The 18,960-nt window shown below is 46.8% G+C and overlaps 9 protein-coding genes and 1 non-coding gene across 10 annotated transcripts; 7 read left to right on the top strand and 3 right to left on the bottom strand.

The window, feature by feature from the left end:
• Positions 1 to 1,536: 1,536 nt before the first annotated feature.
• EDB93DRAFT_1261278 (uncharacterized protein) lies at positions 1,537 to 2,997 on the top strand (the record flags this gene model as incomplete). The annotated part of the gene is made up of 5 exons (XM_041454186.1): positions 1,537 to 1,719; positions 1,801 to 2,199; positions 2,261 to 2,338; positions 2,391 to 2,464; positions 2,518 to 2,997. 5 exons carry the CDS (start codon positions 1,537 to 1,539, stop codon positions 2,636 to 2,638), a joined length of 855 nt encoding a protein of 284 aa, XP_041313777.1. The 3' UTR covers positions 2,639 to 2,997.
• EDB93DRAFT_1261276 (major facilitator superfamily domain-containing protein) lies at positions 2,503 to 4,764 on the bottom strand (the record flags this gene model as incomplete). Its single annotated transcript, XM_041454185.1, has 10 exons — positions 2,503 to 2,997; positions 3,049 to 3,074; positions 3,130 to 3,298; positions 3,459 to 3,594; positions 3,647 to 3,673; positions 3,729 to 3,820; positions 3,897 to 4,166; positions 4,215 to 4,273; positions 4,364 to 4,675; positions 4,727 to 4,764. 10 exons carry the CDS (start codon positions 4,762 to 4,764, stop codon positions 2,849 to 2,851), a joined length of 1,278 nt encoding a protein of 425 aa, XP_041313776.1. The 3' UTR covers positions 2,503 to 2,848.
• A 2,216-nt stretch (positions 4,765 to 6,980) lies between these two features.
• EDB93DRAFT_1113089 (uncharacterized protein) lies at positions 6,981 to 9,165 on the top strand. Its single transcript, XM_041448176.1, has 7 exons — positions 6,981 to 7,547; positions 7,600 to 7,751; positions 7,806 to 7,874; positions 7,926 to 8,409; positions 8,465 to 8,531; positions 8,581 to 8,667; positions 8,721 to 9,165. The coding sequence occupies exons 1-7, from the start codon at positions 7,191 to 7,193 to the stop codon at positions 8,813 to 8,815; spliced, it is 1,311 nt and encodes a 436-aa protein (XP_041313775.1). The 5' UTR covers positions 6,981 to 7,190; the 3' UTR covers positions 8,816 to 9,165.
• EDB93DRAFT_35564 (uncharacterized protein) lies at positions 9,068 to 9,978 on the top strand. The gene is made up of 4 exons (XM_041456172.1): positions 9,068 to 9,330; positions 9,380 to 9,572; positions 9,629 to 9,685; positions 9,745 to 9,978. Exons 1-4 carry the CDS (start codon positions 9,320 to 9,322, stop codon positions 9,898 to 9,900), a joined length of 417 nt encoding a protein of 138 aa, XP_041313774.1. The 5' UTR covers positions 9,068 to 9,319; the 3' UTR covers positions 9,901 to 9,978.
• A 77-nt stretch (positions 9,979 to 10,055) lies between these two features.
• Positions 10,056 to 12,186, bottom strand: EDB93DRAFT_1237269 (cysteine proteinase; the record flags this gene model as incomplete). Its single annotated transcript, XM_041451401.1, has 10 exons — positions 10,056 to 10,313; positions 10,367 to 10,507; positions 10,558 to 10,960; positions 11,013 to 11,071; positions 11,118 to 11,191; positions 11,243 to 11,296; positions 11,349 to 11,378; positions 11,428 to 11,509; positions 11,567 to 11,961; positions 12,015 to 12,186. 10 exons carry the CDS (start codon positions 12,184 to 12,186, stop codon positions 10,056 to 10,058), a joined length of 1,668 nt encoding a protein of 555 aa, XP_041313773.1.
• Positions 12,187 to 12,439: 253 nt separating this feature from the next.
• On the top strand, positions 12,440 to 12,541 carry EDB93DRAFT_t4. The gene has a single exon. It is a non-coding gene; the product is annotated as a tRNA-Met (tRNA).
• A 97-nt stretch (positions 12,542 to 12,638) lies between these two features.
• Positions 12,639 to 13,682, bottom strand: EDB93DRAFT_1113085 (uncharacterized protein). The gene is made up of 4 exons (XM_041448175.1): positions 13,401 to 13,682; positions 13,189 to 13,349; positions 13,063 to 13,142; positions 12,639 to 13,011 (listed from the first exon to the last, which is right to left on the bottom strand). Exons 2-4 carry the CDS (start codon positions 13,246 to 13,248, stop codon positions 12,924 to 12,926), a joined length of 228 nt encoding a protein of 75 aa, XP_041313772.1. The 5' UTR covers positions 13,249 to 13,349; positions 13,401 to 13,682; the 3' UTR covers positions 12,639 to 12,923.
• Positions 13,683 to 13,743: 61 nt separating this feature from the next.
• EDB93DRAFT_1113082 (mitochondrial carrier domain-containing protein) lies at positions 13,744 to 15,630 on the top strand. The gene is made up of 3 exons (XM_041448174.1): positions 13,744 to 14,303; positions 14,356 to 14,590; positions 14,646 to 15,630. The coding sequence occupies exons 1-3, from the start codon at positions 13,917 to 13,919 to the stop codon at positions 15,494 to 15,496; spliced, it is 1,473 nt and encodes a 490-aa protein (XP_041313771.1). The 5' UTR covers positions 13,744 to 13,916; the 3' UTR covers positions 15,497 to 15,630.
• A 182-nt stretch (positions 15,631 to 15,812) lies between these two features.
• On the top strand, positions 15,813 to 16,662 carry EDB93DRAFT_1237267 (20S proteasome subunit beta 3; the record flags this gene model as incomplete). Its single annotated transcript, XM_041451400.1, has 5 exons — positions 15,813 to 15,815; positions 15,871 to 15,990; positions 16,048 to 16,112; positions 16,167 to 16,556; positions 16,614 to 16,662. The coding sequence occupies 5 exons, from the start codon at positions 15,813 to 15,815 to the stop codon at positions 16,660 to 16,662; spliced, it is 627 nt and encodes a 208-aa protein (XP_041313770.1).
• A 98-nt stretch (positions 16,663 to 16,760) lies between these two features.
• Positions 16,761 to 18,807, top strand: EDB93DRAFT_1261230 (uncharacterized protein; the record flags this gene model as incomplete). The annotated part of the gene is made up of 6 exons (XM_041454184.1): positions 16,761 to 17,319; positions 17,388 to 17,510; positions 17,566 to 17,949; positions 18,013 to 18,352; positions 18,408 to 18,559; positions 18,616 to 18,807. Coding segments are annotated over exons 1-6 (1,530 nt in total), but the record flags the coding sequence as incomplete, so codon positions are not given.
• Positions 18,808 to 18,960: the final 153 nt, after the last annotated feature.

Raw genomic sequence — 18,960 nt, 5'->3', positions numbered from 1 at the left:
ATTTCTATATTGACAATCACCTCGATCTACTTAAACGGTGAACAACGAGCAAGACTAGGTACGGTCGATAAATTCAAACATCCATATTGCTCGAGCAAACGAAAATTTGTCCAAGAACAACTGTACTAATTGACTCCAAACTAGGTGTTGTACATGTGCCATCAACGTTGCAACCATGATACCAAAGCGAAAGCAGAAACATGAAGACGTGCCGCCAGCTCAATCTTGACGCGTTATGGGTATCATGCACAACGAAACTCCTGTACTCTAAGGCGCATAGGTGAGTCATTGTGATTGAATCCTGGTTGCGACCTGCTCATACTCACAATGTCATGCGCACAGCTCATGTTATCGCAACAATCTGCATCTGTGACGCAACTTTTATGGCTACATGCACTGACCGACATGGACGCTGTCAAAGTAGCAACGATGACGAGGAACAAGAACTGCATTTTGTGTGCAGTGTGATATAGAATCTTCCAAGGGGGATCTCCTTGAAGACGGGGAACACTATAGGACGACGACCAGCTTTATACACTTATGGGCACGATTCTGATTGGTTTGGTAGAATTTGTTGTTGCTGTCAAATGACACAAGTTTCGGTGGAACTTGCAGGGGCGTGTTCAATTGTGACCTCTGTATCATAACCTGTGGGGTCGTATTGTGTTCAAGGTATAGTTCATGGGTTCTCCCGCATGAATTACTGATTTGAACCGTCTCTGAATCCATCTCTTAGCAGCACTCCACTCTTTGTAATTTGGTCTACTTATGCTATTTGCATGCTGTTAGTGTTGAGAGAACAACTGATTCATTCTGTGACCTGGCGTCCGCTGCCACGTTTCTGCCTGCCGCAGACGTGACACGGCTGTTGCAGATTCACTAAAGATCGATCCTTGTACTCCATTTGCAGTTCTGGCTAGCTTTGCCGACCGAGATTTAAGGCGACTCAAGCCCGTGTCGCTGACGCGACCTTGGTAAGGTTCACACGATACCGGTATGGTGAAGCTTGACGGGGAACGATATGGGTGGATGGGACGAACACGACATCATCAGGAAAAACCTCTTTCCCGAAACCAAGGTGATTGTATTGAGATCATGCATAACTAGTTTTTCTGTTCTAACCCCAGTCGCAGTTACTTCACATTTATGGTCATCTGTTAAATTATCTGGAATTCGGTGAAGGCCAGGATGTGGTTCTGAGTAAGCCGTGGGTGGGCAAGTGCGCAGCCTGAGGTGATCAAGAGCGGATTCTCAGAATAACGTGACTCAAGAGTATACGATATGATTTCCTCGCTATTGACGCAACGCATGGCACTTGTGATACGCCAAGGCCTGCAATTTTAATCAGCCAATATTCCATCATTCACTTGATGCGCTGGATCAGTTTGCGCGTGATTCGTCGAGGCTTGTTCCAATTCTGCCATTATTTCCCATTTGTTATTATCATGATCGGACTTATTCAGATCTAGGCCGGGCCTGTGAACCAGTTATCTTCCCCAGCCTGCCTCCCAAGCTCCACAGGCTGTTCTGTTCATCATGTCTGACAACCCATCATTCGTGCTCAAGGACATCCTGGATGTCGAGATCCAACAAAAGCCAGTTCCAGAGAGTGAGTCTACCAAGGGCCAGATTCACGCGCGCTTACTTATCGTACTATCTTGTGAAGTTGACGCTAATGAAATCATCAGCGGGAAGTATCGCGCTACAGGGTGTTACAGGGTGCTACCAAGCACTTCGTAGCAAATTACGTTTTCCTGATGCACACTAACTTTTATTTATTGTCATTCAACCCTGTTCTAGATGGAACCTCTTTCCGTTGCAGTCCATGCTGTCTCGAATCTCGGTGCTTTGCTGTCAAACCAGTCCGTCGCCGTCTTTGGTTGTGGACCAGTTGGACTTCTATGTATGGCCCTCGCGAAAGCATTGGGCGCTTCCCGTATTATTGCTGAAGATATCATTCCTGATCGCCTTGAATTTGTTAAAACATACGCTGTGACTGACACCTTCCTACCTCCTTCTATGGATAAGGGCGCGTCGGGGGTCGCATTTTCAATACGCAATGCGCAGGAAATGAAGGAGAAACTCGGTATTGCTGAGCATGGCCCTCGGGCGATTGACTTGGTTTTGAATGCTTCCGGCGCAGAGGCCTCTATTCAGACAGGTATCCGGATTGCCAAGAGTGGTGGTACCTTCGTCCAAGTACTTTGGAATCCACAGCAGTGAAAGGTCTGCTTTATTGATTATGAATAGGTCGGCATAGGTAACCGCGATGTCACCATTGACATGTTTGCTGTCCTTGTGCAAGGAGCTCGTCGTCAGGGGTTCCTTGCGTTATGGAGTAAGCACTCGCTATTTTCATCGTGGCATTGCTTGATCACTGTCTAACGAAGCCTGGTGACTACCCTCTCGCCATCGCCCTCGTTGCGTCAGGCAAGGTCGACGTCAAATCCCTGGTGTCGCACCGGTACGCCCATTGTTATAAATGCTATCCAATTGTCGTGTTAAAAGTCGCAATAGTTTCCCATTCAGACAGGCATGTGAGGCATTTGAAATCACTCGCATTGGCAAGAGTCCCGATGGCAAAGGGATCATCAAGGTCATGATCTCTGGTCCTGACGTCGACATCAACGAGGTTTGAAAGTCACAGCATTTATCACGGATGCTACACAGGCAGATTTTTGTTGTTTTGATTGCATTGAAAGTGGATCCAAAGGAAGTTGGTACACGACGTAGACACAAATTACTTCCACAGGATCAAACACTACGTAGTTGATACACGCCACTCTATGGCCAAAAATTTGATGTCCGAATCTACAAGTCACGTCATTCCTTGATAGCTTCTCTAGGTTCATGCAGGACTTGAAACGCGCGCGGGCGGAGACGAGGGAAAGAAGAGCCAAAGGACGAACATGGACACAGTTTGAGAGACGGTCACATAGCAGAAGACCCTCATGCCGTCCTTGTTCGAGATTATGCCGGTAATGAACGGGAGCACGGCTAAACACTTCGGTTAGCCTGAAAGATTCTGGCTCAAGTCGAATAACGTACCACTTCCTGCGCTAGCAACAGCAGTGCTGGTATGGAAGTCGCGGTCAGTTATGTCTGGGGTGCAATGATGAGGCCACCCACAGAATAGCCATTGAAACCATGTGTACGTCTCTCGGCAGGATATCGTTACAAAGGCCCAGTGTCCCAGGAAATATAGGCCCATACATCAAACCCACTACGACAGATGAAAGGGCGTTCTCGATTGTCGAGTCAACAAGCCAAATGAGGATGGTCATCAGGAAGGAAACGCCTGGATATTGTTATAAAGTCAGGATTGTCAGTCGAGGGGCAGGCCTCATTGACGAACTTCTGAAGGTTAGCAATCAGTAATTTTCAGAGTCATAAATGGAGTTACGGACATGCATGCATGAATAATGCGTTTGCGTTGAGTAAAGTTCAAGCTACCGAACACATCAAAAATGAGACAAGGCCGTGACGATACACTGCGACCGACCCAGTGCAATAATAGCCCCATAAAATTCTGCCAGCGGCCATGCCTCCCCAAAAGCCGCTACTGACGTACCCGACGGTGTTCGGACTAGAACCCTGATGCATGTTCAAAATGGGACAGTAGCAAACCAGATCGACAGGAACACACTCGATTGGTAAGGAGATAGGTAACGATCTGAAAGAATACATTCAAGGTTCTGTCCAGTGATCAAGTCCAAATGAACACTTACAAATCCTTGAAAAGTAGTCTCGCTACCGCCGTAAATAAATGCGAACAACGAAAAGGCCCATTGGTATGGCATTGACAGAGCCAAGAGGAGAGCTAGTAGAATATCAGTATTGCAGATGATGTGCAGCAACAGCAGGCGCACTATTAGGTGGGGGCTCGGCATCAACACTGCGGGCAGAGGATTCTCGGACTTTCTCTGCATTAGATGGTTGTATCATCGTCTCAGTCCCCGGGATGTGGGCACTTGGCGAAATCTGCATGGTGTCGAGTGCGACCTTACGGTCTGCCAGAAACTCGTCGCGCGTCGGACGGAAAGAAAAGATCGTCAAGCTCAAAGCGATTGCAGAAATAACTAAGGAGCCAAGATAAAAATGCTTCCAGGAAATTCCCTCTGCCATAAGTGTTTGGCACACGAGCGGGGCCGAAAACGACCCAATGCCTGAAAGACATGAGCAGCAGCACTGTACAGACACGTATCACTGCTCACACCAACATCCAAGTAAAACCCCAAGGGGCTTCTTGGGTGTGGACACAACATAAAAATTCCTGCAACTTTTTAGCGTCAGAAAGATACCAAACGCGATGCTCACGATGACGCTAAACAACTCGTGTAAGTGAAGATATTACGATCAGAACAAGCGCTCACCGGTCCAGAAAGAGCGTGCAAACGCGGCAATAACATATGCCATAAGTAATGCTGGATAATTACGAGCGGTACCCATTACAATAAAGAACAGAGGATGAAGGAGACATCCAAGGACGAGCGAGGAAAATCGTGCTTTTGCAGGTGAATATCCGACACCACAAGGGAGAGCTGCTGGCACATTCTTGGTGAATAGGCGATCAAAAAATGGAACGACGGGTAGATAGGTGTGTTGGTCCAAAAACGGATAAAATCGACCAAGGAAATTGACAATCCGTTCAAGCAGGATGGTGCCGACCACAGATCTAGGAAATAGTTGTCGGTATTTTATACATATTTTGGCGAGAGAAGCTTACCCGACTGTACTGCCTGTAAACAATAAGGAGCTCGTCATATAATTAAGACCAAAGTCTTTCTCAAAATCTGATAAAACAATGCTGAACAAAATACCAGGAGCGAAACGAAGACAAACATACAGGGGAGGACGGTAGCGGTGACTGAATATTGCGATGAGCGTAGCCTCCAAACTTAAACCGTGGACTGACCTCCATCACCCCATCCGCAGACAAAATATATGAAGTAGGTAGTTAATAATCTTCGCGTCAGATGCTCGAACTCAAGGCTTGGTGTCGATATCTCTGCTTCCTGTTCGAATGAATTTTTGCGACTCCGCGCATCAGTGGGGAAAACGTCCACACACGTAGCCGTCGATGGGGTTCTGACCAAAGATTCAGGAGAGGAAGTGTTTTCGTGATCGTCGGGACTAGGATGGGACAATTGCGTAATAGTTTTTTTGAAAGTTGCGCTGGTTTTCGAAGAAGACTCCGTCAACACTGGAGTTTCGACTACAATGTTCGCGCCAAGTGAATGGATATGGCGAACATCATGTGATAGAATTGATGGGGTGACAGGCAGTTTATTGGATGGATACCAACAACGATCAGGAAGTGTGATTAATTCTGGGTGGGAGTCAGTAGCTTGCGACTGCGGAGAATCCATGAAGATGCTCTGTGAAAGACGTTCACTCACAGAGAGGAATTTTATAGTAACTTTGAGGTAGACATAGGGACTTTCAAGCCCCGCCAAGTGGTGCTGAGATTCTACGTGTGGGAGAGAGATGAGCGCATGAATCCTCTGGAATCTATGTGGAGTCGCAATCGGGCCGTGCGACTCGATTCAAGCAGTCAATATTCCTTGAAATTCTGCTTGCATGTCTCTATCTATCACCATATGATGTGTGGCCAAGCAACTAGTGCGTACCTATCATATGTGCAGCTGAGACTGACGTATCGGCGGCCAAAGGAGAGGCGCGCAGAGTGAGATCATAGCTGGTAGAGAATGTTCCTATCAAGAAACTTCTTTGGGCCTATGCTATTTCAAGTTCCCGAGCAGGGCTCGGAGCACTGGTTGTCAGTACAATTTGGAGGTTAGACCACCGTACGAGGCCATATGTGTCGCCATCTAGGAGCAGAGGTCACCTTCGGTAAGCAATTATGCTACTACATAGAGCGATTTTAGTATTTTAGATACAAGAACTTACCAGTTAGAGTTCTCGGATATCGAGGAGTCAGCGCTGAAGTGAAAGAAGGTAATCCTAAAAAGGCAAACTACTAGTATCAAACTCCGCCTTGAAGCTTGAAGCTCCACTCGCGGTTCTCATACTGAGTTACTTGAGCTGCTCCATATTATGTATGGATTACACTTGGATTTTTTCACTTACCTTATAGAAAGATTGACCCTTCCCAGCATCCTTGACGCAGAAGTTTGCCTTGCACCAGCGACATATTCGGCTGCTCATATACAATCAGCACGCGGAACACCAGTTGATCCACACTTAATTAACCCTACTGAAGAATGCAAACTCGTGAGTCGGCGTCCACTGGCACACTCACAGTTTAATGTAACTTCTTCGCAGGTTCTTTGCCAGAGGCAACTTGGACTCAAACGACCCTGGTGACCTGTACTTTGCGCAAACATATCAGTTTCATTAATATGCATAGGCGCTCGGGAACCGCATTCGTCCCTTTCAAGTTCGCTCAGCGCGTCCAAAAGACATTACAGGCCATGCAACTTTTGCATATTATCACGATCTTTCCTGGGCGACTTTTTCATCCACAGACTGGTGTGAATCACACTATGGTCAATCATTGTGCCGACTCGGGGTATGATAGGCGACTCCTTTCAAGGTTCAAGGAATACCGTTGCTCAAAAATATCTGTCAAACCAGGAGCACGCCACATTTGCTTCATTTAAAGAGGGAAGCTCGATCGCTCCACCTCTGTGCACATGTGATTCGAGACACACGTGAGTCTGCCCACATTGTTTGATGGTTACCTTTGCGGTGTTCCAAGCAAGTATTGGAGATGAAAGACACAGATTGGTAGGTCAAACAACTGTTTGTGGAATCAAACTCCCTACCTTCAATGCGACAAACTTATTATGACGAGGGTTTGAACAAAGGTTCGTTAATTAACTGCGAGTTTCATGATTCCGGCATGCCATCCCATTGTTACTCGGATCAGATACTTATAACTAGCTCGTAACATTGTGTCTTGAAATATAAACTTATTATTATCATCGCGTCCGCAGCTGTGGTCACGAGCACATTTAATAGACTCGGGCGCTTGAGGAAAATTGTTCGCACGGTTAGAACAGTGGTGGCGAACACAAAAGCTGTTGCTTCTGGTGGTGGTTATTCCTACGACTAGTACTGCCATCGCGCCCAAGCTGGGATTTCACACTCTTTTTACCCTTACGCTCGCAGGACGACCCGAAACATCCACAATTCCCTCAAACTAACTCTCTTTCTATCTCCCAACAATGTCACGCCCGTTCACAACCTACGGGGATCACTCAACAGACTATCTATCCACGCAACAGCCCAATTCGTCCTCTTCAGACTACTATAAGTCTTCGTATAATGACGACCTCAGCGACCTCATTGACCAGTATACGGAGCCATACTCAAGAACTTCACGGCATCAAACTTTTGCTGTATCGACTAACCCATTGGATGATTCTGATTCACGAGACCGCTCTTTTTCTATGGATCAAAAAGGATCATATTCGGTTGATAAAGTTGTAGAGGAAGATGCTGAAATGGACCCTTCGAATCATGACTATCCTCCAACACTGAAGCAGGAGAAGCCGATTGACACCAGGAGTTGTTGGGCGAAAGTCAGCACTACTGTTTCACAGATACCGGTTGTTTTTACTGAAATTCATTTAGATTCTTCCAGACTCCTGGGCATGTCGACTGTTTGTCCTGACTGTGGTGATCGAGACCGCAGTGGATCTGGCTATCGAGGGCGACTTGCTTGTTCGATTGCAGGACGACTCGGGGAAATTGGCAGTGTATCTCAGCGTATTCGCACTTGCACAGTACGTGTTTGAACATCTTTCAGCGTCTTAATCTGACACGATTTTACGGTCCAGCATCTTTCAACTTGTCATGGCGGTCGATGCGGTGTATGCACGAAATACCCTGCAATTTATGTCTCTCATGTAAGCACATCTTCTCGCCTACAATAGCAACTTCTGACACTTGGTTTACAGCATATTCAATCTTCTTTTCCTGTTATACGCCGTTATTGAAATTGGCGAAATCAGGAACTCTCCCACCACTTCCGCCGGGCCTGTACATGTATCGGTGAACGTTCTCACTGATATCATACCTGCCGTCATATCCGCTGCGGAGATAGCATACATTGGTCTTGGTTGGAAAATCTATAACGAGTTTGGCTGGAAGGTGTACAAGTTTCTGGGTGCCGACCGTCGCATCAAGAAAATGTATGCCACATATCAGATTTTCGAATGTCTTGTCAAGTTCGACGTTTTCTTTTGGGTTGGCTTCTCCGTGCAGTTCATATGGTTTGTCCTCCAGAAGGACGATTGGGAGTACTATGTCACCTGGGCTGCTCTCCCGTTATCAATTCTCCTCCTCATCGAAGGTCACCTTGCTGCGCGTCACGAGAATACGTGGATGATGGGAACGTTTATGTTTGGAAGTATGGGTGCCCTGGTTTATTTTACGTACAAGGTGAGCTTTCTTAACAAACTTGCTATGCAGAGCTCGTTTGCTCATGATGTTTCAGCTTTTCCGGGTCCTTCAGTACAGGGACACGCAATATGCCTTGTACTGGAAATCACTCTCCACGTTCTGTAAGTCCTTTGATATATAATTTTTGCTGGCAGCTCAAGATAATGGTAGCTGCAATCGCAATTGTCCTTCTCATCATCACGATCATCTTTTCCGTCATGGTGATGCGCAATTTCGGTCGGGGACTAAAGGCATCGAGTCAGTTTTTTTTTCCTTCATGGTTTTTTTTTTACTGATGCGCTGTCTGACAGTTGCAAGAAACAAAACCCATTCGCAAGGACATGGATCCCAACACTTGAACCGAGGACCAATGAGCGCGAACCCAAACCGGATGAGTATCGAATGAAAGCGCACGTACGTAACAGCCACGGACTTGTTTGTATTCTATAGCGCTATTTGCCACTCTCATCCTAACCTTGCCTCAACCAACATTCGCATTCACATATCATCTTCGCATCGCGTTCCTTAATTTCTTGATTTATAGGTATAAGTATTTACGCATATATTTGCACGCATGCCAGTAGCATGCAAAGCTCTCCGACTGGATCAGGAGGCTTTGTGTTACTTCTGGTATTCGTTTTTTTTTACCTTCCTTTGGGGTTACCTGTGCTTTGTGGATATTTTCATGTATCGATGACATTATAATTAGATTTATATACCACAAGCTGAACCAATTGCAACTCGGGTAGAGCGTGTGACGTGGAAGACAGTGTACTTCACCGCTTTTGTTAATTGGATCCATCGTCTTCAGGTCTCGTCAAAGCGTTTTTAATTATATTGTCATTCCCTTTCGAATTCACCCGTTGGTCGGGAAGCGTGGAGCTGCAGCTGGTATCATACACACCACTATATGTCCCAAAGGTGAGGCACTTCCGGGGGCTACTTTTCACTTTGTTCATTAATGCTTCAGATACAGAGCAACAAATGCAGCGCTACGAGATCGTTCAGCTCTCCTGGGTGTGACACCTCCAGCTTCGGGACGCTCGTCGCCGTACAGCAGCCCGAACCCAGAACCTTCTGGCCACCGCTACGTGGATGACCTGGAAGGTCAGAATGATGAGGCGCTGGAAGGCCTAGCAGCCAAGGTGAAGCTGCTCAAGGATGTAAGTGGTGCTTCCCGTTCTCGCCCGCCCATTAAACTCATCATTTTCATACAAAGATCACCGTTGGCATTGGAAATGAGGTCCGAGAATCGACTGTGCAACTCAGCCAGATGGTATGTGCATGCTGTTGCTTAAATCATCAGCGGTTTCCAACTTATCATGTGCTCCGCAGAATGACGCATTCGCGGAGACCTCTGGTATCCTAGCTGGCACCTTCCGTCGGATGAACAACATGGCACAGCGGCAGGGTTGTCGATGGCTATGGTACATTGTATTTCTCATGTTTGTATTCTGGTTCTTCATCATTGTATGGTGGTTTCGACGTTGACCCACTGCGGACGTCTATTGATATATCTGGATCATCAATTGCTTGTTCAGCACACCTTTCTCGTCATCCAATAACCCCATTTCCGTATCCACAGTAAATGCTAATACAGAGTATCATGAAATCATATAAAAAGAGCAATACGTGGAAGCCCATTGTCATGGGCCATCCAGGAACTTGGCATGACCAATTTCCCAAATCATCCGCCGCCGCAAGTACATCATGTCCCGCTGCGAGAAATGGAATCCTTCCTCCCCTCTAGACAAGGATTCCAAGAACTGGCACGTGAACACGCCACAATCATAACCATTCTCCTGTTGTGGTGTGTCCTCAGGATTGTAATTCTGCCACCCAGTGAAGTCGAAAGGTTTCTTTCGTTTGTTTCTATGTTCTGAGTCCAAATAACTCCGCAAGGTCTTGACGGACAGCATAAGGACCTTCCTGGGCACGCCAAGGCAAGTTAACGTACCTTGAAGACTTGATGTCGGTCAAGATTCATGCTGTCATACGACTCTATCCGCTTTCGACGGAAGTTTATGGCAGCCCCAGTCCAGTGAGAATTATTGTGGTTGATAGGAATAAGGATGACGTCTTTCGAAAAGATGTCAATCTGTGTGCGGAATGAGACATCATCTTCGATTTCACTGGACACTAACGGACCTTCTTTGTCCATTTCGCTAGCCTCCCCTGCTCATAGCCCTCATTTTTCAGCTTTGGCCAAAAGAAGGTGCTAAAATAATGAACATCCGGCATCTTTCTCTTTGCAGTAGAGTCGCGGTTGGACTCCGAGCGGGTCAAGATCATCGCACCATAAAAGTTCATAATTTCGTCGTTCAACCATTGACTGGGCAGTAACCGAGATAAATCTCGATCATTAACAGATTCTCGAGCGACCTTGGAAATGACTCCTTTCTTGCACAGGAGCGCGTTAACTTTGGTGTCAGCGTCAGGAGGAAGAGCCTTGGGTAGCTTTGGCCGCAGACGCTTCTCAATAGCCTCGTCTTTGTGGCGCGCCGACAAACGGAGACGATCGTGCGAGGGAGAGAACGGTTTGGGTGGTGGACTGTAGAAAATTGATTAAGTGACGGAGAAAACTGCAAGAGATACACTCATACAGCTCAAATGACTTCTTGGCCTTTCTAAGTGCACGTTCTAGGAAGTCAGGATCAACATCCTGGCACAATTTAGCACAGCAGCAAACGAAGTATGCACACGCTCACATCTGAGAACGAGTGTCTACGGGAGCGCCCAGGTGAAGACTGTTTTGCGCGCAGATCTGTCAGTGATGGTGAAGCTACGCACAACGTCGTAAGTGCGCTAAACTGAAGTAATACGAACCACGTACGGGAAAGTGCATGTCGTTCAAGGATTTCAAGTCGAGCTTGGTAATTAATCAAAGCTGAGATTCATGTAAATTAGATGTAGACATGGACAAGACAGAATGGACGCACACTTAAAAGAGTCAAAATCTGAGGTATATCCTAATCAGAGTGAGAGATAGAACATCAAGAAAAGTACTGGCATGCTGACCAGTGGAACGTTTGTAATGGAAGAGTTCTTGCACCAGCTCTTCGCGGTCCTTTTTCCTATCTTCTTGTACTTTAGCTTTGTGCTACGGAATCAAGGATAGTAAGATATAGGAACTAGTTAGCACTGCTTATACACTCACAACACGTGCGTATATATGATCTCGACCCCGCCGAGGGCAAATACCACCCACCACACCTCGTCTGTTCGCGGAACTTCCTGTGAAATCATACGACTGGCTGTGTTGAATGTGTTCCTTCGATGTCGAAGGAACCGGGGTGACTGAGGTGTGTCCGGTGAGGGTCGACGGAGGTGAATTTCCGTTTCCATTAACTGCATTCGAGGAAGATTCTGAACGCGATGGTAAAGAATATGAAAGCCGCGAGCGACCTGCCACTGGTTGCGAGTCTTTGGATTTATGAAACTCGTCTGGTATAGGTGGACGAGGTGGCAAAGCCGGGTGGGTAGCTTGCGAGGGTAAAGAGCCGGTTTGATTAGGTTTGGATACGGCTTGAGATATACCTGGTTTTTGAGAGGCTTTAAACACGTTGTCAGTGAACGATCGTGTCTGGCAATAGAGCTAATCTCACAGTTCATGAGGGACAGGTATCCGAGGCGGACCGTTTCGTAACCAAGTGTGAATGCGTCAGTTCCGAGTTGACGCCAACGATTCCAAATGCCTTGGTTCTCTTCTGTGCGTTGGTATTTGGCAGAACGCACTGGGAGTAGAGAATCTGCGGCCTGTCTCTTCCGACTGGTCATCCGAGCAAATGCTAAGGATGGGAGGGGGATATTTTGAAAGACTTGTGGCACGGAGCCAGCTCGAGGCCGTGCTCAATGAATGGCCGTGAGGACAGACTCGTCAAAGCAACGTGTTCTTGACGGTGGTTGTGTGCAATCACGATCAAGACTAAGTTGTGAAGTCTTGTCCCAAGGTTTATTAGTGCCAAAGCACAGCACAACAACTTTCTCAAGAACGTCTGATTATATAATCAAATTCTAATTTTAGTCCTGGGCTCGCTTGGCTCAGTTGGTTAGAGCGCAGGTCTCATACATACATATGACGAGTGTATACTCGGTAATCCTGAGGTCGCAAGTTCGAACCTTGCAGCGAGCACTGTCTTTTTGATCAATGCAGGACTCTAATTTAGACTCTAGCTCATTTCTTCGCAAGTCACAAATCTTCCTGCTGATCTTTTTCTAACAATAATCTCTTCACAAAGCTGTGCGCGGTACAAGACAAATTATCAGCGTGCAATATCAAGGGTGCTGTCACGGTCCCCAGGCGTTACTTCATTCCATTGGCAGTCGATCTTGCATTTGCACCAGAGAACAGGTGGGTAGAGGGCGGTCCGGCACAAGCAGACAAAGATGAGTGTTTTTCACCGAACAATCATTCACGTTGAAGGTTTGGCAAAAATACGTCAATTCAAACATACCCTTCAAAACCTTTCGAATCAAGGGCCGGGGGCAATCTCTTCCCCTCTTGAATCTAGATTTCAAGCCTTGTCATTGATGATATACTTATCGGTACTGCACACTAAATATTGACAGTGACCTCTTGTAATTGAAAAGTCTGGAACAGGTCTATGAATACTTTACTCTCGACAAACTCTCGGGATTGATATGTTTACTAACCTTGACGAACGGCTATGACATAAATTCGAACCGAACGACGAGTCAATCATCAATGGGATACGAACAGTTTGGCGGAGAGTCTAAAACCGATGAGGACTGCAGTAGACATCAAGAGACCCCACTCACTCTGCAGTGAAGCATGGCCAGCAAGAACAGCAAGTCATTGAGCATACCTGGTAGCTGCATGGTATGTAGTATCAAGACTGCAGATTGATTACATCGTGCGAGTGATGTCCTTGAGATTACTATGATACGAAGACTTGTCGTTCGAATAGGGCAGGAAGTTACTGTGGTGTCCCAGTGAGCTATCGCGGAACTAAAGGAAATTCGATATTCACCTAAGGTTTTGAATCGGACTCGTAAAGATAAAGAATGCAGACTAGGAACTCGAATCCTGTGTTCGCTGCATGCTCCTCACAAATAGTTGACTGAAAACTCCACAGGCGTCTGGTTCAAGAGGACGGAGTCACCCGTCTTGACATTTCCAGTACCGAGAATGTCATTGACAGCTGTCCCAAACGTACGAAACATAACAGATTCATCAGGGATCGAATAGTGTCGCGACCATAGGAGCGCTTGATTGTGTGTCAAGGACCGATGGTGCTTCAAGCTTGTCAAGCTTGAATGGTCACGTGACATTGACCCAGCCAGCAGGTACACTTAGCTTACGACAATAGTATCCGACAGTCATCCGACTCTTCCGTTAAACTTACTCTAGCCCTAGCTGGAAGGTTTTAGAAGCTCATCAAGTCAGAAGCGTGTTCTTGCCATCTCATAGATCAACAGTTCCCTGGAAAGTGCAACCGACTGTCCTCGACTCTCTCATTTCGGGGGGTCACATTACATGATAATTAATGAGCTCAAACCCGTCTCTTCGTGATCTCTACAACCCTCCCTCGTCTGCATGGGCATTCATTCCTCCTCCTCCTCCACCTCCTATGCAAAACGCAAGCACACCTGCACCCGCCACTTCTGCAATGACCAGCTATCAATGGACTACTCGTCCTGCGCATAACTCAGTTTTTGATCTGTCTCCTTCGCTAGACCTCAGCGAACCTTCTAGTCTTGATGTGTCCCTGCTGCTGCGCTCTCTAGTTGCTTCAGCACTGCTTCAGTATGCAAGTACAGCACTTGTGATGCCACTGGAAGTAGGGAAGCTACTTCTTCAAATTCAGTGGATCCCCAAGGATGCTCCAGCGCCATCCAGTCAAGAATACGAGGAGGAAGAAGAGGAAGAAACGGTAGGTGGGCATATGGCATGCGTAATTTATATCGTTGTAAGTTTCATCTTAGCTTAGCGACTCTACAAACGAGGACGAGTCCTACTTCGCGGACCCCGCTGCTTCGCACATAAAGTACCCCGCACCAAAGCCCGTTGATGATCAGGGCTATGTAATCAGGACGTCTGTGCTGGAAGACGGAACGCGCCCCGAATATATCATTCCTGTGGGTAGTATGAATGGCACTTGGGATATGGTGAAACGTGTCGTTGCCTTCCGTGGAGAAGGCTGGCTTTCGCTATGGAAAGGTGAATCGTTATCCTCTGATGGTGTTCTGTATCTGATCTCGGTTAATATGCGCAGGACTATTCACATCTTGCGTTCACGATGTGCTTTTTAGCAATGTGCAGACATTCGTCGACAGTCTTATGCATTCTGTATTCTTGTCGTCAGCCGTCGGGCTATATCGCCCACCACTTCTTTTGCCGGTAGCATCGCATGTAATCACTGGCTTTCTGCTTTCGCCTCTGGATCTCGTTCGGACGCGCTTAATTGCCCAATCAGCGATGCAACGCCACCGGACGTATACTGGGCCATTTGATGCATTAAGGCAGATAATAGCCCAAGAGGGAGGTATCAGAAGCATGTATTTTCATCCTCAACTCCTCATTCCTACTATTCTGGACAATGGTCTCCGTCCTCTATTGCACATCCTTATGCCCACGCTGATCGCTCCTCGACTTGGTTTCGGTCCACACGTCGCTCCAGACACCAACCCTGTTACGTGGGCATTCGCTCAAGGGCTAGGATCTGTGGCAAGCCTTCTCATCACGTTGCCCATCGAGACTGTCCGAAGAAGATTACAGGTACAAACACGGGGTACGGCGAAGGCGCTGCGTACGTGCGCCGAGACACGTCCTGTACCATACAATGGTGTCGTGGACGCACTGTGGCATATTGTGACTGAGGAGAGGTCAGACCTTCCTATTAAACGAAGATCAAAAGCGAGAAGACAGCAGACGGAACGCGCAGAAGAAAATGATTCTAATGACCTGTTTGTGGAGAAGCAAGACGAATCCAAATGGCTAAGAAACACGGGAATCGGGCAACTATACCGGGGAATGAGTATGCGTCTCGGGGTTAGCGTTATCGTATTACTGTTGACTACCTTCGGGGGTCAACCAGAGGTGGACGGGGGTTGGGCAGAACTTTAGGCAGACTTTACATGATTCTCTCGTTCCTCAGTAGCGATTATAACTCTCCTCAACACATACTACGTAGCTCTCTGTAATCAAAGCATTTTAGCTCTAAGGTCGACATATTTGGTATTAACTTTTGCTACTATCCATGTTCAGGCCTCAGGGCTGAGCGCTGAGCGCTGAAGAACGTCTGGGCCAATGGTTGGTGAATTATTACGCCAAATTAGGAAAGGCATGTAACACCAAACGAGCGACGCGTCAGTGGCCGCGCTAGTGAAAGTACTGTCTCTCTCATACTAAATAACAGAATCACCAACCAGAGCTAGCAAATATGGTCAGTCACTCTCTGACCTAACATATTCTACTATGCTGATTTACACTGTCTACAGTCGATCATGGAATACAACGGTGGCTCCGTTATAGCCATGGTAGGGAAAGATTGTGTCGCTATTGCTTCGGATTTGCGGTTAGGAAGTCAAGCATTGGGAATATCTTCAAATTTCCAGAGAGTATGTTTTTGTCCTCATGTGATACCCCCCATCCTTCTAAGCGTGATTGTTTGTTAGATCTTTCCTGTAACTGATCGGGTATATGTTGGCCTGCCTGGATTGGCCACTGACGTGACGACACTGTGAGCTGACTGCTGTCGATTTTATCACTCACCGGCTAACGTGGTGGCATCTAGTCGGGAGCGCTTCCGCTATCGGGTCAATATGTATACTATCAAGGAGGAGAGAGAAATAGAACCAGAGACGTTTGCCCACCTGGTTTCCTCAACGCTCTATCAGCATCGGTTTGGCCCTTACTTCATCGAACCAGTTATGGCTGGCCTATCGAAAACGCCTTCTGGAGGTTTCAAGCCCTTTATCGCAGCCACAGACCTCATAGGATGTCTAAACTTTGCAAAAGACTTTGTGGTAGCTGGTACAGCGAGTTCAAAATTGTTTGGTGTAGCAGAGGGTCTTTGGGAACCAGATTTGGAGGCAGAAGATCTGTTCGAAACCATCTCGCAAACGCTTTTAAATGCTGTTGATAGAGACGCGTACTCTGGTTGGGGAGCAATTGTCCATGTCATGTGAGCTCCTCCTGCTCCAGCTTGCTTTCTGTCGTTGATCTCATTTCTACCTCATAGTACCAAGGACAAGATCATCACGCGTACACTGAAAGGTAGAATGGACTAGATTGTAATATCACTTCGCAATGATGACCTGAGTCAAATGTATGTCCTGCATGCAGAGCTAATTATACTAGTGTATCGCTGCAGTTGGCGATGTTCCGAGTTACATACACTGGATCTTCAAGTTTGTATTTTGAGTTTGGGTCTCAGTCAAGTCTCAGTTCGAAGGAACAGATATATGAGTTGTGTGCAGACCCGCCTAGACCCGAGCCTCTAATTAGTATCTGCAGCGGCAAACAAAGTTACCAAACCCCGGCCATGATGCTAATTTATACATATATTGGTTCGCGTGTTCACAAGCAACATCGTGACAACTGGTTCGATGGTTCGCAGGACGATCCTCTTTCGTTGTCTCCTCATTACTTGTGCTGCTGCACTGTTCTGTGCCTATCTGCTCTCGCGTCGACGCACTCATGTGCAGCTGGCTAACTTAGATCAGACTCCATGGGAGGGCCTCGCTAGCCCTAGTCGTCCCCTTGCGGCGAGCTACTTGATTGGAGCAAATAGGTCTTCAAATGTTCAAAGAGTTAGCTCAGTTTCAGTGTCTCAATCCAATCCTGACGTGACGGCAGTCATCTTGAACTGGTCACGGCTCCCCAATGTTGTCCGGATCGTCAGTCTTCTTTGCGATCCATGGCTGGAGGATGTCATAGCGGAGATTGTGGTGTGGAACAATAATCCGAAGGAGATATCACTTGCACACCGTTTCTTGAACTTCTTTCTGGCCAGACCTTCGCGAAGACGGGTTGCCCTTCTGAAAAGTTGAAGATATACAACTCGCCTCATAACGCCTACTTTCAAGCTCGGTACATTGCGTGCGAACAGGCTACCACTCGTTTCTGTTTCTTGCAGGTCGGTACATAATGTTCTCTTCCGGGCTTCTAAAATTGAATTTTTGAATTTACAGGATGATGACTACCTTGTTATGCCTGAAATTATTCGCACTCTACATGCTCGGGTTCTAGAAACTCCTGACCACTCAATACACCTTCTGCCTCCACATGAGGTTCTATCTACTCAACTACGTGCAACGGTTACGTCCGACGGCGCGCATACTTCGTTCGCATGGCTTGGACATGGTACAATTCTGCCTCGGACTGGAGCTGTGGACTTTTTGGCGCTCTTACATCATTTGAATGCATCCGAGGATGAGATGAAGATGGCAGACAACTACTTTACGATCCTGAGCAATCGGATTCCTGAAGTTTGGTTCGACCAAGGTATCGAACTAGGAGGTGGTCAACCATTTACAGCTGGAATGGAAGGTGATGAACGTAATCGAATTCATATTGTCAGTGAAATTTCCTGGCACTGCTACGCAAATTATGAAATCACACTAACCATGAAAACGCAGACTAATGCTTGTCGGTACCTGGACACTTTGTTGAGCGCGTTCAGAGCCTCAGATATATCTCTTGAATCAAAATTACCGTTCATCGAAGTTGATGCGGTAGCCCCTGCTAGTAATCAAATATCCCAAGCACCGTGCCTTGGCGATTCTTGTTTACTGCAAACGAATATCGCATCACTACCATCAAACTTGAAGGCTGGAAGTCACTTGACCGATGACATAGTTAGGCAGGAATTACGAAGCATCCAGTCCTTGGGCCAGGATGCCGTGGAGCATTACTTGCGGTTCCCTCCTTCTCAGGCTGTCGACGGCCGCCCGGACACTGCATTTCGCAGTCCATTTCGTACGTTGATGGGCAATATGTAAGTCGAAGCATGTCGATTGATCTCTTTTGTAAGCGGCAAGACGGGGTGACTTCATAAGCCTGGACATACTGTCACCCATAGGCTCAGCAAGCTCCACATTTGAAGTAACGCTACTGGTCACGAGGGAAACGGTAGACATTTTGCACAATGTCCAGTTCGAATCCTCTTCAGATGCTGTCAACTGGGTAAATTCATTTGCTTCGGTCAACTTGGCTTCATCATGCTAACTTGGCGTATTAAGGTTGTCTCTACGCATGCATTGGTATGTGAAGAAACCGATTTGACTGGGCTTCGTGGATTTAGGTCCCGGCCTCGCAAATTGCAAGAATGTAGCGTGCAGTCGCAGGAGATAAACCATCGGTTCTTCCGAGCAAGTTTACAGGTTGATATACCATCTTCCCCTCACTGGATGATCTATGAATTTTGGATACGGTGGTTAACATAATATATTAATTAGTTCTAGTTAATAAATTGGAGTTGTCTGGAATTAGAACAAATTTTTAGTTCAGGGCAAACTCAGGGGTCGCTTACATCAATGCTTATATCGTTACGTAGTACCTTGTCACCTGTACCGCTTCTCCAACGT

Source organism: Suillus bovinus, assembly GCF_016758785.1.
Source record: "Suillus bovinus strain UH-Sbo-P2 chromosome Unknown EDB93scaffold_1, whole genome shotgun sequence".
NCBI lineage: Eukaryota > Fungi > Basidiomycota > Agaricomycetes > Boletales > Suillaceae > Suillus > Suillus bovinus.
The sequence above is the reverse complement of the archived record's forward strand: the minus strand, read 5'-3'. Positions and strand labels throughout refer to the sequence as shown.

Coding starts and splice junctions, on each gene's coding strand:
- EDB93DRAFT_1113089 (XM_041448176.1), top strand. CDS start 7,191: ATGTCACGCCCGTTCACAACCTACGGGGATCACTCAACAGACTATCTA. Junction 7,752..7,805: donor AGCGTATTCGCACTTGCACA/GTACGTGTTTGA, acceptor TTTACGGTCCAG/CATCTTTCAACTTGTCATGG. Junction 8,668..8,720: donor TCGGGGACTAAAGGCATCGA/GTCAGTTTTTTT, acceptor GCTGTCTGACAG/TTGCAAGAAACAAAACCCAT.
- EDB93DRAFT_35564 (XM_041456172.1), top strand. Junction 9,573..9,628: donor AGGTGAAGCTGCTCAAGGAT/GTAAGTGGTGCT, acceptor TTTCATACAAAG/ATCACCGTTGGCATTGGAAA. Junction 9,686..9,744: donor CTGTGCAACTCAGCCAGATG/GTATGTGCATGC, acceptor TGTGCTCCGCAG/AATGACGCATTCGCGGAGAC.
- EDB93DRAFT_1113085 (XM_041448175.1), bottom strand. CDS start 13,248: ATGCAGCTACCAGGTATGCTCAATGACTTGCTGTTCTTGCTGGCCATG. Junction 13,143..13,188: donor TGGCCATGCTTCACTGCAGA/GTGAGTGGGGTC, acceptor CATCGGTTTTAG/ACTCTCCGCCAAACTGTTCG. Junction 13,012..13,062: donor TGTCATAGCCGTTCGTCAAG/GTTAGTAAACAT, acceptor AAGTATTCATAG/ACCTGTTCCAGACTTTTCAA.
- EDB93DRAFT_1113082 (XM_041448174.1), top strand. CDS start 13,917: ATGAGCTCAAACCCGTCTCTTCGTGATCTCTACAACCCTCCCTCGTCT. Junction 14,304..14,355: donor AGGAAGAAGAGGAAGAAACG/GTAGGTGGGCAT, acceptor GTTTCATCTTAG/CTTAGCGACTCTACAAACGA. Junction 14,591..14,645: donor CTGGCTTTCGCTATGGAAAG/GTGAATCGTTAT, acceptor TAATATGCGCAG/GACTATTCACATCTTGCGTT.